Consider the following 16688-nt stretch of genomic DNA (forward strand, 5'->3'; position numbering starts at 1 on the left):
AGTGAGAAAGAGCTGATGGTAAATGAAGATAAAGCAGAGAGATGAGTGGTTGAGGAAGGGAACGTTTTTACTATGATGTGAGTGAGTAATGTCTTGTGGAAGAAAATGGCGGATGCGGGTGCAACAGAAAGAGACTCGGTTAGTTACAGACAATGAGTTGAAGGGGAGAGTGATTTTCTGATCGAGATCAGATTGAGAGGCACATTCAAAATACCGTATTGGTGTGAGACAATCACTTTTATTCTGTAACTGGAACACCCAGGTTCTCTTTATTTTCTGAGGGAATGGCTAGGTAGTTTGTCCTGTAGATGGGTAGAAAGAGAGGTAAATCTGAGACCCTGTAGTGCATCCATGTAGAACCATACTGTGTGCATTTCATTGGGCCTTTCTTATTGAACTCCGTCAATGCAAAACAATTGAGACAATTGCAAAACAATGCAAAACAATTGAGACAATTGGGATATGTTATCATTGGGAATGTTCCAGTTTATTCATGACAATATGCCAAAAGCAATATCGACCATAAGCCTGGATACTGACTTAGAAACTATGACGCCGATTTCGTTCAACTTTGCTAATAGGATTCCCACAACCCATGAGTTAGCCTATTTCCTAGCCATTATTCTATAAGAAAAAAGTATCCAAATAAGAGGACCATGTCAAATGAAAGTGGTAAAACAGTAGGAAATCGATTAATCACAGGTGCAACTGGTGGAGATCATCCTGTCTCCTAGCCAACAGTCCATGATTGATGTGATTTAGGATCACTAATGAACGCTACAGATCCTTTAAAATGGCTGCATTATCCTGTACTGTTCAACAGCCAGTCACATATTATGGCTGGCTGCCTGCCATCGGTGTGCCTCTAATGTAGTTTATCTGCTCAAACAGCTCAATACCATGGCTGCGTCCCAAATGGCACCCTATTCCCTATATAGTGTACTACTTTTGACCAGAGCCCTATGAGCCCTAAGTCCTGTCAGCACTAGAACGGATGGAGGTCACTCCTCGCAACACACCACTGGTGGTTAAACTTAATGTGGTATTCCTGGGCATTGGGTCATTAGGCGTTGTCTCTAGACTGAGTGCAAAGTGCAAAGTGTTGTCTATTTAAAAAGCATTTGTGGAACAACTGTCACAACCCATATAATGTAGCAGTGTATACTCTCTTCATCTGTTCAGAAGTGCATTATTTTAACCTATTTCTCAATTGATTCCTTCAGGCATTCTCTCAATTTCCCAAGTAGGTTCTGTGTACATCTATCCTGCACTATTGGTACTTTCAGTGTAAGGTACAGGAAATAGTGTAATTGGATTCAAACATGCACTGTATATTACCCAATATCGTATTGTAAGGTCGAAATGTGATGGCCACAATCCACTGTACCGACTTCCATCTACCGCCCAGCACCATCACCAATCATTGGGAGCTGACACCACATGAATATATTTAAGCCTTGGCCACAGAGCACTAAATTGGTTGTTTGAAAATGGTGGAACAGGAGTCAGCAGAGCGCTCCAAACAATCCAGGGACCTCAGCAGAAAGACGACTTACTGAAACAGCTAACCGACTACTGACCGCAAAATCCCTCAGACCATTACACCTCCATTACACTCTTTCGCAGATCGCACAACCTATACATTGGATACTGCATGGCCTAACAGTAAATGTAAACTATTCACTAACCCCAATTTATTGAAGGGGTCATAAAATCAGCAGGGGTAATGTTACGCCACATTGTCAGTAATGCCTACTGTGGGTAAGGCCCAAACTCCACATGCAGTATGAGATACTTAGCATCGTATCCATACTGTACGTGCTGAAGCCAACTCTAGTCGTCTATCATTGCCCTGCACCATACATCTAGATACATGGTGCAAAGCAACAAAAGAAGACCAGAGTTGCCCTTAGTACATACAGGCTATGATATACAAGGCTACGAGATATAAGACGCGACTACAAGATATGAGGCTATGAGATCTAATGCTAAGAGATACAAGCCTACGAGGTACAAGACAAGCCTATGAGATAAAAACCTACGAGACACATGGCTAAGAGATACTCACGCGGTGTCCTGGACATGCTCGTCTGACTTGGAGATCTTCCTGTAGCAGTAGACCATCTCCACCAGGAGCCAGCAGGTGAGGAAGACCAGCAGGACGTACATCATGATCTCTGAGTACAGGGCAGTGGTGTCGTCACTGGCTGCCAGACAGACACACACAACCCATAGAGATGGATATAGGGTACACTTGATACAAAGTCGGTTTTAGCATTGGCAGCGCCATTAAAGGTTTTCACCATTTTAAAGTAATCAACTGGGTGAGACTACCTATGGGTTAAGGAAGGATCATAGAATTCCTTCCAAGTCAGCAGAAGGGATCAGCCAAATACTCCTGAGTAAAGATTCAAGCACCACAGGTGGCAGTTAAATCATTAACTTTTGCTTTATGCCTGTTCAGACTATACACACTAACACAGTAGGTGGAGGTATACACCTTTTTAGTTTGATTACAAACCGCCATAAAACTCACAGAAGTAGAAGAAGAAGACACTGACTACTTTGAAATTGATATAGCCCTCAATGGTTCTGCCCATGCTGTCACAGAAGTGATGAATGGCAAAGATAGGTGTGCCCTCTTTCCATCTCTATGACACAACCCCACACCGCATCTGCTTGGATAGAACACTGCAAGACATCAGAAATAGACAATGTTATAAACTGCATTGGTTTGATAGGGACTTACTGTAAATCCTGCACAGACTGTTCTACAAGTTTTTGTGAATTAAGGCATAGAGTAGTAAGGATGACTATTTGTTAGTTAGATAACTGTGTAGGCCTATTTTCTTATATGGGACGGTAAACAGATTCTCAATGTGTTTTGAGACCCAGCATATCAGCCAGAATAAATAACTGTCCTGTCACCACTAGCAGTAAAGCGACAATTCTAATTCAAATGATTCAGTATGTAGCAATCTATTTCTGATTTATCCATTCACTCACAATCAAAACTACAAAACAGTCCCATATGTGGGCATTACAGCTTGTTCTGTTAGCCAGGTGAAGTCAATCTCATTCTGTATAGGAGGCAGTTAAGCATGCTTAGTCTGTACATATGAGAGTTTTTTTGGAACATATTGAGAATACAAATTTGATTGGATAATGGTCCAATGATAAAGATGGCAAGATCCAATTATTGCTAGTATAATCACATGTGTAAATTATACAGGATAGTGTTTCATGTAACCTTATTGGGAATAACCAAAAAGTCCTCTCATGATGCTTTAGTGTTTTCCTGCATGCATAAGACATTCTCTACCACTCTTGACCTGGCAATTTATTGCCAGCTGACGAGATAGTTAGCGTAGCTCTATGCAAAACACGTTAGATATTTTATGTAGCACATATTGATAGGTCAAGTTCCCTCAGTTTAAAAAATAGTCATACTGTCTTGCAACACTGCAAACCCAACAGTGTATTAAACAACGATCATCTCTTCCCCTCGTTTTCGTACACACACAAGGTCTTAATTGAACTATGCATTTAATTGACCCATTGTCATCCCTCTTGCACAAGTAATACCAGCCTTAAACTGGAGCGTTTAGGCTTCATATTTGTAACATAAAAGGTTCAACCATGCTATAGCAAAACGTCTTGCTATAATACATAGAGAAAGAAATCAGCAGAAACATGTATGATAATAGCGGTTCTCAATGTTAATTTTGTGTCTTTCTCGTTTAAAAAATAATACTGTGCAAATAAGGAAGTCCACTCTTTATTTTTAACCTTTATTTAACTAGGCAAGTTAGTTAAGAACAAATTCTTATTTACAATGTCTGGCCTACACCGGCCAAACCCGGACCAATTGTGCGCCGCCCTATGGGACTCCCAATCACGTCCGGTTGTGATACAGCCTGGAATCGAACCAGGGTCTGTAGTGACGCCTCTAGCACTGAGATGCTGTGCCTTAGACCGCTGCGCCACTCTGGCTGTATCACTGCTGTGCCACTATACTACAAGATATTGGTACAATATTATCAAATGAATAGAGCAGATTAGATTGATACGTTTTTTTTTTTACCGTTTATAAGCGGAAAGATTTTCCTTATATTTAAATAAAGTTGTCTTCCTCCCTACACATGAGAGTTGGATCTGATGAGAACCACTGTGTCAATGAATTGGTGCCAAACTCCACGAAGCCTGAGGCACAGCATTTTCTGTGTGAAACTTCCAAATAGCTGCAGAAAGATAAAATTATCATAATCCCTTCTTATATGGGAATGAAAAATTGCCTGCTGACCCGCAGCTTTTTGCAATTGGACACTACTATGGTATGAGTTGCAAAATAAAAGTTGTACGTTTCATGTAATGTATACAAGGGCAAACTAAAATATAGTTGGTAATGACTATTATCAAATGTAGATGTATGCAGATATGAACTAGCAACTTTGATACAACTAAGTCTATCTATATGAACCCCAGCAGTCCACAATAGATAGGCAGATAGAGTAAAGTGAATGTAGGAATAATGATATACAAATATACATATTAAATAGTATATTTGAGTAAGGTGAACATCCAGTAAGCATACAGTAAATAGAAACCAAATGATGTACATTACCCCTTATAATAGATAGTAAAGTAGTTGGTTAAAAAAAACCTTCCCTTACTATAAGAGGCCTTCAATTGAGCTTTGATAATAATCAAAACTGAACAAAAACACACTCATTACTCATGCAATAACCCTTTTCTTTAATGCAAATTGTAAATACGATTAACATACCTAATAGCACCTAAGAAAAATAATACACTTTACTTTTAAGTTTTGTCAAAACACATGGCAACAACCAAGGAGAAGAGGGTTTAAGGGGCAAAGCACATATAAATACGCAAATCACACACAGCAAACCACAGACAGTTAAGCCTCCAGCAAGGAGCTTGAAAGTACAGGAAGTAAAATTACAAAATAGGAAGGAACAGGAAGTACTCTCACCTTCCTGTCTGACCACCAGGTTGATTACCAGGGTTTTGATAACCGAGGGGGAGTAGGACTCAAACTCAAACTGCCGGAACACCACACACTTGTAGGTGCCCGTGTCGTTCATTGTGACGTTGAGGATACTGATGGAGAGTTCCTGCAGGTCTCTACTTCCATTCCACACCAAGCGACCCCGCCAAGGCCCATCCAGCTCCCTGGGGTGCCCATCAAACAGGTAGATCTGAGGGGGCAATGTAGCAGGCACACACACACGCACACACACACACACACACACACACACACACACACACACACACACACACACACACACACACACACACACACACACTGTAATCGTTGTTAGCTAACTTCACCAGATTTTTCCCTCATAGTTCAAAGTACTTGTAGACCATTCAGCCTGACCAGGAAAAACCTCCATGCCCCAGTTATAGGCAATAATTCCTGGTCAGGTCACATGGTCAGGAAAAATGGCTGGTCCTATCATCAGGTAAAATAATTGTAATGATATTATTTGTGCGAATGGATGTTAGATGGAGGAGACCTACAGGGATGGGTTCTTCGCCAGGTGGGATGTAGTACCAGTCCACGCGTGTCTCTGCGCTGACCTCCTCTCTCTTCATACAGGAGATGCAGGTCAGTTTCATGGGGTTCCCAACGACCGCCTCTGTTTCCGAGGGCACATCTACACATACTGGCCTGCTCACCTGCACTGGAGATCGTAACAAACAGAGCGGCATCACACCAGCACCACACTGTAGCATGTACAGTACACATCACCCAGAGATACATACAGTTGAAGTCGGAAGTTTACATACATCTTAGCCAAATACATTCAAACTCTGTTTTTCACAATTCCTGACATTTAATCCTAGCAAAAATTCCCTGTTTTAGGTCAGTTAGGATCACCACTTTATTTTAAGAATGTGAAATGTCAGAATAATAGTAAAGAGAATGATTTATTTCAGCTTTTATTTATTTCATCACATTCCCAGTGGGTCAGAAGTTTACATATACTCAATTAGTATTTGGTAGCATTGCCTTTAAATTGTTTAACTTGGGTCAAACGTTTCGGGTAGCCTTCCACAAGCTTCCCACAATAAGTTGGGTGAATTTTGGCCCATTCCTCCTGACAGAGCTGGTGTAACTGAGTCAGGTTTGTAGGCCTCCTTGATTGCACACGCCTTTTCAGTTCTTTCCACAAATTTGCTATAGGATTGAGGTCAGGGCTTTGTGATGGCCACTCCAATACCTTGACTTTGTTGTCCTTAAGCCATTTTGCCACAACTTTGGAAGTATGCTTGGGGTCATTGTCCATTTGGAAGACCCATTTGCGACCAAGCTTTAACTTCCTGACTGATGTCTTGAGATGTTGCTTCAATATATCCACATAATTTTCCTTCCTCATGATGCCATCTATTTCTGTGAAGTGCACCAGTCCCTCCTGCAGCAAAGCACGCCCACAGCATGATGCTGCCACCCCCGTGCTTCACGGTTGGGATGGAGTTCTTCGGCATGCAAGCTACCCCCTTTTTCCTCCAAACATAACGATGGTCATTATGGCCAAACAGTTACATTTTTGTTTCATCAGACCAGAGGACATTTCTCCAAAAATGACGATCTTTGTCCCTATGTGCAGTTGCAAACCGTAGTCTGGCTTTTTTATGGCGGTTTTGGAGCAGTGGCTTCTTCCTTGCTGAGCAGCCTTTCAGGTTATGTCGATATAGGACTCGTTTTACTGTGGATATAGATACTTTTGTACCTGTTTCCTCCAGGATCTTCATAAGGTCCTTTGCTGTTGTTCTGGGATTGATTTGCACTTTTCACACCAAAGTACGTTCATCTCTAGGAGACAGAACGCGTCTCCTTCCTGAGCGGTATTACGGCTGCGTGGTCCCATGGTGTTGCGTACTATTGTTTGTACAGATGAATGTGGTACCTTCAGGCATTTGGAAATTGCTCCCAAGGATGAACCAGACTTGTGGAGGTCTACAATTTTTTTTATGAGGTCTTGGCTGATTTCTTTTGATTTTCCCATGATGTCAAGCAAAGAGGGACTGAGTTTGAAGTCAGGCCTTGAAATACATCCACAGGTACACCTCTAATTGACTCAAATTATGTCAATTAGCCTATCAGAAGCTTCTAAAGCATGACATAATTTTCTGGAATTTTCCAAGCTGTTTAAAGGCACAGTCAACTTAGTGTATGTAAACGTCTGACCCACTGGAATTGTGATACAGTGAATTATAAGTGAAATAATCTGTCTGTAAACAATTGTTGGAAAAATTACTTGTGTCATGCACAAAGTAGATGTCCTAACTGACTTGCCAAAACTATAGTTTGTTAACAAGAAATTTGTGGAGTGGTTGAAAAACGAGTTTTAATGACTCCAACCTAAGTGTATGTAAACTTCCGACTTCAACTGTAATTGTGTGTGTGTGTGTGTGTGTGTGTGTGTGTGTGTGTGTGTGTGTTTTTGTGTGAGAGAGGCAGGTTAGCGTTTTTTGTCATGAATATTGTTCTGGAAGCAGCTCTGCAGAGTGGTCACTAGCTGGCACAGCCACAAAGTCATACAATCAAAATTTTTAAAACCCAACCCTAACCTTAACCCTGACCTTAACCACACTGCTAAACCTAATACATAACCCTAACCTTAAATGAATACCGAAAAGCAAATGATTGTTTTCATGAAGTTTTACAATATAGACAATTTTGACTTTGCAGCTGGCCTAAGGGAAAATCGTTCAGTTCTGCCTCCAGGACAAGACTCATGACATTAAACGTCAACCTGCGTGTGAGAGCTGGCGGGAATAAAAGACTGCAAAAACATAAATGTATTATTCTATTCAATTAAATCACACCCTCCACCCATCCCCCCCTGGTCTGTTGTCAGAGCGTTCTATCTGATAACCCTGTGACCTAATTTTGCACCAGGCTTGGTGTCAGACTGGCATAATGCAGTGCCATAAACACCACTGTTCTCAAATCACAACTCACTCACCAAATAATACACCCTCACACCCTTGAACAAAATACATTTCACACTAGACTGACAACTGTGGACACATGCAGTGAGCGTAACATCATCCACCCCACTACATAACAGCTGAATCTCAAACAGCACCGTATTCCATATATAGTGCACTACTTTAGACCAGGGCCCAGGTCAAAAGTAGTGCACTATATGGTCAAAGTAGTGCACTATATAGGGAATTGGGTGCCATTTGGGATGCGACCAAACCCTGTCAAACCCAGCCAGGCTGCTATAGTGACTGAGGGATGAAAATGTGTGGCTTTCTGCATGGAGTCTTTGTGTGACTGGCTGATGAAACGAATGGTTAGTATTATGTAACCCAGAGCCCCAGGCTGTCTGTCAACATCGATCACATCTCCAGCTCATTCTGAAGGGTCATACATGCAGCCACATGGAAACCGGGACAGTCACAGTAGTGAAAGTGACACAGAAACGTACTGGGAAAGAGGACCAAGTAGAAACCCACTCTAAATGATATGTGTCAGTAGCCTAATGTTATGTATGAATTCATTTATTTCTTATTTCTGAAGGGCAGCACAGACAGGGCTCATCTGAGGCTTTAACTCACTGACAAGTGAGAAGAGGATCTACTGTCTGCTCTCTATTTAAGTACCTCTATTAGTTTGTTCATGTTTTTAAATGTTGCAATAATACACCACATATACAAAAGTATGTGGACACCCCTTCAAATTAGTGGATTCTGCTATTTCAGCTTGTCTGTTCTCAGTTGCAACACTCACTACCGAGTTCCAAACTGCCTATGGAAGCAATGTCACCATAAGAACTGTTCGTCAGGAGCATCATGAAATGGGTTTCTGGGTTTGGCAGATGCCAGGAGAACGCTACCTGCCCAATGCATAGTGCCAACTGTGGAGGAGGAATAATGGTCTGGGGCTGTTTTTCATGGTTCGGGCTTAACCCTTAGTTCCAGTGAAGGGAAATCTTAAACCTACAGCATACATTGACATTCTAGACGATTCTGTGCAGTTTGAGGAAGGCCCTTTCCTGTTTCAGCATGACAATGCCCCCGTGCACAAAGCGAAGTCCATACAGAAATGGTTTGTCGAGATCGGTGTGGAAGAACTTGACTGGCCTGCACAGAGCCCTGACCTCAACCCCATCAAACACCTATGGGATGAATTGGAACGCCGACTGCGAGTCAGGCCTAATCGCCCAACATCAGTTCCCGACCTCACTAATGCTCTTGTGGCTGAATGGAAGCAAGTCCCCGCAGCAATGTTCCAACATCTAGTGGAAAGCCTTCCCAGAAGAGTGGAGGCTGTTATCACAGCAAAGGAGGGACCAACTCCATATTAATACCCATGATTTTGGAATGAGATGTCCACATACTTTTGGTCATGTAGTGTATTTAAAATATTTTATATAGAAGTGTTACCAAATTCTATTTTATTTTACTTTAGAGAGTGAATACCCAAATAATGTCCTGTCTGTAGGCTTCTACATGTAATGATAATATTATACTTATACCTTCATTTTATTTTATGCAAAAGCCAAGTGAATGATACTATAGGCTTTCTATGTCACTTGACCCTGTCAAATCATGCCATACTAGCCTTAGTCAGACCTCTCAAAGTGGTCAGTTGAATCCCCACCAAAAAAGTAACGGAAATGATAACGGAACATAAAGGCCTAGCTAAGTGTTGGGATTTCAACTTGTTTGATCGTGATATTCCAATTTATGTCAATAACCGTCGCATCTCAAGTCTAAGTTAGGTGTGATTTTCAACCATTCGAGACAAGTACATAATATAAGTGCAAACACTTACCTACTAAAACCAAAAGTAATAGGGAATACAATATAACCCTGGTTCGAGTTCTCATATTCGGTGTTCTCTGGGATAGCTGTCTTGGGCACTCTCTCCCTGTTCACAATCAAAGAAAGAAAACACACTTTCAGCCTCGAATAATCTCATATTTAATCTACATTATTTCTATGGCGTGGTGGCGGATTACCCTAGTTTGATTAGGCCATTTGAGGAGCGTAATTTCAGGACAATGGACAGCGCACCGCTATCCAGGAGATCAGTCCTCGATAATTATAACACATTCTCTGTAGAGATTTCACAAAGAGTGAAAAAAATCTCGCTGGTCTATCGATTTTGCGTAAAGTTTTAAAGTCGAATAGGTTACACAAAAGGCAACGGTTGGTTATTTTCCAGTGTCTGAAGAGAACATTAAATTAAATATTATCATTATCAATGGCATGTTGGCTAAGAGTCATAATTTATATTTTTGTAAACTACTCCCACATTATTCCAGTAGTAGTAATTTAGTGGTGAGAAAATAAAATAACTCACACACTCACAGTCATTCACTCGATATTCCTCACAGCTTCGGCATGAATAAAACCCAAAAGAGACCTGTAGATTCCACGCTCCGGTTAGGCCACTTTCTATTGAGGGATCTGGGTGAGCGTCTAGAAATCCTCAATCATACAATGACAATGGATTGTAAAAAGTTTAATATGAAAAAAGGCCACTCCTTTGTCAGAATCTTCATAAAAGGAGGAGCAATCCGAAAATGACGTTTCTTGTTCTGCTGTCCACTGCCTTTGTTTTTCACAATAAACTGCCACTTAGCGCTCCGAGAATATTTTCGTTGATGCGCATGCGTAAAAGTCACTCCCTATATACAGTAGGCTCTTGTTGTTCACAGGCACATCGACAACAACAAGTAAATCGACCATTAAACTATGAGAATGGTTTACCAAGAAAAACTTCTAAAAGGACTAATTCGCGGAAAAAAAGGAGTTGGCTAATTCTTATTTATTTTTTTACCGCGAATTAGTTTTACCGCGAAGTTTTTCTTGGTAAGCCATTCTCATGATTTTATGTCATTGTTGTTGAGCAGCTCTCCTTTCCTTTGTTTGCTGAAGTGCAAAGGCCTACCTGACTCCGACCATTAAACAATTTGCTTTCCTATTTTTAACCATTTGACCTTTCACTCTAAATAAATAACACATTTCAAAATGGCTATTTACATGAAACATTAGTGCCCTTAAATTGTGCACGCTAATCAATTATACTTATAGGCTATCACAATTATCTTCAAATGTATATAATGTTTTTATTTTTTTAAGTATTCCAACAAGTAATCCAATTCATTGTTCGCCTAGGTAAGGGGATTTGAATGAATACAATACTAATATCACTGCTCTTTAGTTCACACAGAACTGGGCTACAAAAAAGATAAATATGGAGGACTGTTTTTTATGTAATACAAAGAGAGTTCAGTGCAGGTTGTTCCTCAATCTTCTTACATTTCTTTAAAGTTAGTTTTAGTTTTAGTCTTATTTATTTTCACAAAGGAAGACACGTAAAAGACAAAACAATGCAGATAAAAACAAGGTAAAAGTGTGCAGATGAGGTTTGAAACCCAAGAGGACTTATATGAAAACCACATCAAAAGAAAAACAATATATGTGTGTGTGTGTGTGTGTACAATACAGTTTGTTCAATCAATGAAACAAAGCATACTAATAACATTTACATTGCATTTTAGTCATTTAGCAGACGCTCTTATCCAGAGCGACTTACAATTGAACATGATAGATTCAGTGTACAAAAAAACATGTTTGTTTTTGTGTGTGTGCATGTGTGTTCATGATAGTGTGAGAGTTAGGCTACATGGAGGAGACTACTGTGCAGTTCACAAAAAATAATTAAATCCACATGAAATAACACAAGGTTCACTATAGGTCTTACTTTCAACATTGCATTGAGATCGGAGAGTTGTATAAGCCTTTTTCTTGTTCAACAGATGATTGATGATTTTCCAAGTTTACTTTATATTGTTTGAAGATTCTTGTAATTTACTAGTAAAGTATATTTTGGGGGATATCCGAAGTAGATGGGTAAATGTGTGCTTATACTATACTGAACAAAAATATAAATGCAACATGCAACAATTTCAATGATTTTACTGAGTTACAGTTCATATAAAGAAATCAGTCAGTTGAAATAAATTCAATAGGCCCTAATCTATGGATTTCACATGACTGGGCAGGGGCGCAGCCATGGGTGGGCCAGGGAGGGCATAGGCTCACCCACTTGGGAGGCAGGCCCAATCAAAATGAGTTTTTCCCCACAAATGGGCTTTATTATAGACAGAAATAATCCTCAGTTTCTTCTGCTGTCCGGGTGGCTGGTCTCAGATGATCCCGCAGGTGAAGAAGCCCGATGTGCAGGTTCTGGGCTTGCATGGTTACACCTGGTCTGCGGTTGTGACCAGTTGGACGTACTGCCAAATTATCTAAAACAAGATTGGAGGCGGCTTATGGTAGAAAAATGTACATTGAATTATCTGGCAACAGCTCTGGTGGACATTCCTGCAGTCAGCATGCCAATTGCATGCGCCCTCAAAACTTGAGACATCTGTGGCATTGTGTTGTGTGACAAAACTGCACATTTTAGAGTGGCCTTTTATTGTCCCTAGGACAAGGTACACCTGTGTAATGATCATGCTGTTTAATCAGCTTCTTGATATGCCACACCTGTCAGGTGGATGGATTATTTTAGCAAAGGAGAAATGCTCACTAACAGGGATGTAAACACATTTCTGCACAACATTTTTGCTTTTTGTGTGTATGGAACATTTCTGGGATGTTTTATTTCAGCTCATGAAACATGGGACCAACACTTTACATGTTGCGTTTATATTTTTGTTCAGTATATTTGTAATTGGCAGAATTCAAGGGGGGTGGGACTTCTGATTTTTTTTTTTTACTGAGGATCTTTAGAGACCAGTAGTAAACCCTGGTTTCCATAACCCATTTGCTGCTCTCTTATGAGGTCTGAATAAGGGAAAGCAGTGGTGAAATACAGAATTGAAGGATGTGAGAAAAGTCTGGTAAGTAGACTCCACATCGGCCTGATTAGAAACATTTCCCCATGAAATATCATCAATCAACATCTTAAAGTGCTCAATATTACTTTTGTTAAATATTCTACATTTAAAGCTACTATCCATTCCCACCTGTTCATTTCCAGCTGACAAAGAGAAGTGGAATATTTGAAAGTGTTCATAAATGCCAGTATAAAGTATACCTGTTTTTGCCACATTATTCAATGAATCAGTAAAGATATTATCAATAAGGATGATCAATGAACTGGTCACTTTTGTGGGCTTCTAGATGAGGGGATATACAGTAGATAGCTAGAGTATAAAGTAAGTAAAATGTATTCAGACCCCTTGACTTTTTTCACATTTTGTTACGTTACAGACTTTTTCTAAAATGGATTACATTGTTTTTTCCCCTCATCAGTCTACACACAATACCCCATTATGACAAAGCGAAAACAGGTTGAAATACATTTTTGCAAATGTATTAAAAATAAGAAACAGAAATACCTTATTTACATAAGTATTCAGACCCTTTGCTATGAGACTCGAAATTGAGCTCAGGTGCATCCTGTTTCCATTGATCATCCTTGAGATGTTTCTACAACTTGATTGGAGTCCACCTGTGGTAAATTCAATTGGTTGGACATGATTTAGAAAGGCACACCTTTCTATATAAGGTTCCACAGTTGACAGTGCATGTCAGAGCAAAAACCAAGCCATGAGGTTGAAGGAATTGTCCGTAGAGCTCCGAGACCAGATTGTGTCGAGGCACTGATCTGGGGAAGGGTACGAAAAAATGTCTGCAGCATTGAAGGTTCCCAAGAACACAGTGGCCTCCATTATTCTTAAATGGAAGAAGTTTGGAACCACCAAAACCCTTCCAAACTGAGCAATCGGGGGAGAAGGGACTTGGTCAGGGAGGTGACTAAGAACCTGACAGAGCTTCAGAGTTCCTCTGTAGCGATTGGAGAAACTTCTAGAAGGACAACCATCACTGCAGACCTTCACCAATCGGGCCTTTATAGTAGAGTGGCCAGACGGAAGCCACTCCTCAGTAAAAGACACATGACAGTCCGCTTGGAGTTTGCCAAAAGGCACCTAAGGACTCTCAGACCATGAGAAACAAGATTCTCTGGTTTGATGAAACCAAGATTGAACTCTTTGGCCTTAATGCCAAGAGTCACGTCTGGAGGAAACCTGGCACCATCCCTACGGTGAAGCATGGTGGTGGCAGCATCATGCTGTGGGGATGTTTTTCAGCGGCAGGGACTGGGTGACTAGTCAGGATCGAGGGAAAGATGAACGGAGCAAAGTACAGAGAGAGCCTTGATGAAAACCTGCTCCGGAGCGCTCAGGACCTCAAATTGGGGTGAAGGTTCACCTTCCAACAGGACAACGACCCTAAGCACACAGCCAAGACAAAGCAGGAGTGGCTTCGGGACAAGTCTCTGAATGTCCTTGAGTGGCCCAGCTAGAGCCCGGACTTGTACCCGATCGAACATCTCTGGGGAGACCTGAAAATAGCTGTGTAGCGACACTCCCCATCCAACCTGACAGAGCTTGAGAAGATCTGCAGAGAAGAATGGGAGAAACTCCACAAATATAGGTGTGCCAAGCTTGTAGCATCATACCCAAGAAGACTTGAGGCTGTAATCACTGCCAAAGGTGCTTCAACAAAGTACTGAGTACTTTGTCTGAATACTTATGTAAATGTAATATTTCAGTTTTTGTATTTTATACATTTGCAAAAATTTATAAAAACCAGTTTTGCTTTGTCATTATGGGGTATTGTGTGTAGATTGATGAGGGGGAAAAACAATTTAATCCATTTTAGAATACGGCTGTAACGTAACAAAATGTGGAAAAAGTCATTTGGTCTGAATACTTTCCGAATGCACTGTATACTCGGTGTGTACAGTATGTGTAGAGCATTAAACTAGGACGTGTGTAGGGCATTGAAAAACACATCATTCTGAGCACACCAAGAAAAGCCATGAGCCTACAGAGCTTCTAATGCAACCTTAAAATCTCCATGACTCTCTCTCATATTTGGTGCTTATAGGATGATGCAATGACCTTTCATCTACATAGAACGTAATCTGCATTTGACACAAAACGATAAGCTGTTCGATGCCATTTTATTCCATTCTGCTTCACTGCTTCTCTCTGCTATTACCTCTGAGAGCAGTCATTATCCCACCCCATGCCTGGGCTGCATCTCAAATGTCACCCTATTTAGGGAATAGCGTACCTCTAAAGTACTGATCAAGGATCGGCATGATTTCAAGTATACCCATTATGAGTCACATTGAGTATGAATTATGTTTGCCTTCCAATTACATTTATTTAGGAAAGACTAAGATGTTTAATGAATTGTGAGGCATTGACATATGGAATAAGATCAATCAGATTTTTACTGTAATGGATGGTACTGTGTGTGTGTGTGTTCCATACATTGCAGAAATACAGTACATTCTAAACCCAGCATCTAAAGTAAAGCAATTGTGATATTGATATGCATTCCAAAATATTCTTACCAGTATTTTTACATTTCTCTGTGGTACTTCAACCTCTTAAATTCTCGAATTTTCGTCAATGTTCCTAATCAGGAAAGAATTCAAAGGTTTATCCATCTTAAAGCTCCATTCAGCTTCATAAAGCAGATACAGATGTAGTTCTCAGATTTGAAGATTCTGTGTAATCTAACAATGAGATCACTGTGTTTAATCCAGTGGCCGATGTACAGTATGTCCATGGAGGAACAAGAAAGGCTTACCTCAAAGTATACTGTAGATTAAAGGATTTAGGCTTTCTACCATGGATTACACATTTAATTTTGAGTATGTTGTCATTCTCTTTCTATGGATGTTGTATGTGATACATTTTTTCAAAGTTTATATATCAGAGCACATGGCTGATTAACCCAAATCATTATATCCATGCCATCAAGCAAGTAGGCAGCAATCATCATTTGAATGACTAATTCCACTGCATATTATTTCTAATGAAAGCACATAAATAACAATGAAAATGGCAGTGGAACAGAAGCAGTGTGTTGTTGCCAGCAGGCTGGGTGAGTCTCAGACAGACTAAATATGGCAGGTCTGGTGGTTGCCACTGCCACATCTCACAGATAAGGAAACCATGGCAACAGTGATGCAAAAGGACCAGATCAAGGCAGAGAAAAGGAAACCCCCTTAGACTAACACAGGAGGAGCTCAGCTCTGAGAAAGAGGAACCAAACTGGTTTGTTTATCATGCTCATTTCCAAGAACAAAACAAATAGATTTGTTCCTACCCACTGGGAACAAACTGGTTGAATCAACGTTGATTCCACGTAATTTCAATGAAATAGACAGTGTTTCTCTTTCAAATGTTTAAAAAAGGATTTAGTCAAACATTTAAAAAACATTACTATTTGCCTGTGTTTACTACTGCCTGGTGTCCAGGGCAAGTGAACAGATTTCCAGGGATTTGGAGGGATTTCAAGATTACAACATGATTACAGCATGTGGAAACTGATGGGAAATGTTGGAACTTAACCGTGAAATCTGGCCAGCAACTATAGAAACGTTTTAATTAATGAAACTCTGGGCTGAATTAATGAAAAGTAGACTATATGCTTATCCCCAGTGGTGTACTTCAGATGTTCAATACAAACATGAATATGGGGGTTAAACAATCCTATTTGAAGAGGAGGCTAGATTTTGAGGGGTCTGATCATTGTTATTGAGCATCTTTTTTGTGGCATTACTGATATACTCATCAATTCCAATATTGATGTACCACAAT

General features: G+C 40.4%; 1 protein-coding gene across 1 annotated transcript; it reads right to left on the bottom strand.

The window, feature by feature from the left end:
* Positions 1-238: 238 nt before the first annotated feature.
* On the bottom strand, positions 239-15088 carry scn3b (sodium channel, voltage-gated, type III, beta; the record flags this gene model as incomplete). Its single annotated transcript, XM_084142639.1, has 6 exons — positions 239-302; positions 2069-2207; positions 4997-5222; positions 5548-5711; positions 9821-9916; positions 15073-15088. The coding sequence occupies 6 exons, from the start codon at positions 15086-15088 to the stop codon at positions 239-241; spliced, it is 705 nt and encodes a 234-aa protein (XP_083998765.1).
* Positions 15089-16688: the final 1600 nt, after the last annotated feature.

The sequence above is a fragment of the Coregonus lavaretus genome (genome assembly GCF_964263955.1).
Source record: "Coregonus lavaretus genome assembly, chromosome: 26".
Lineage (NCBI taxonomy): Eukaryota > Metazoa > Chordata > Actinopteri > Salmoniformes > Salmonidae > Coregonus > Coregonus lavaretus.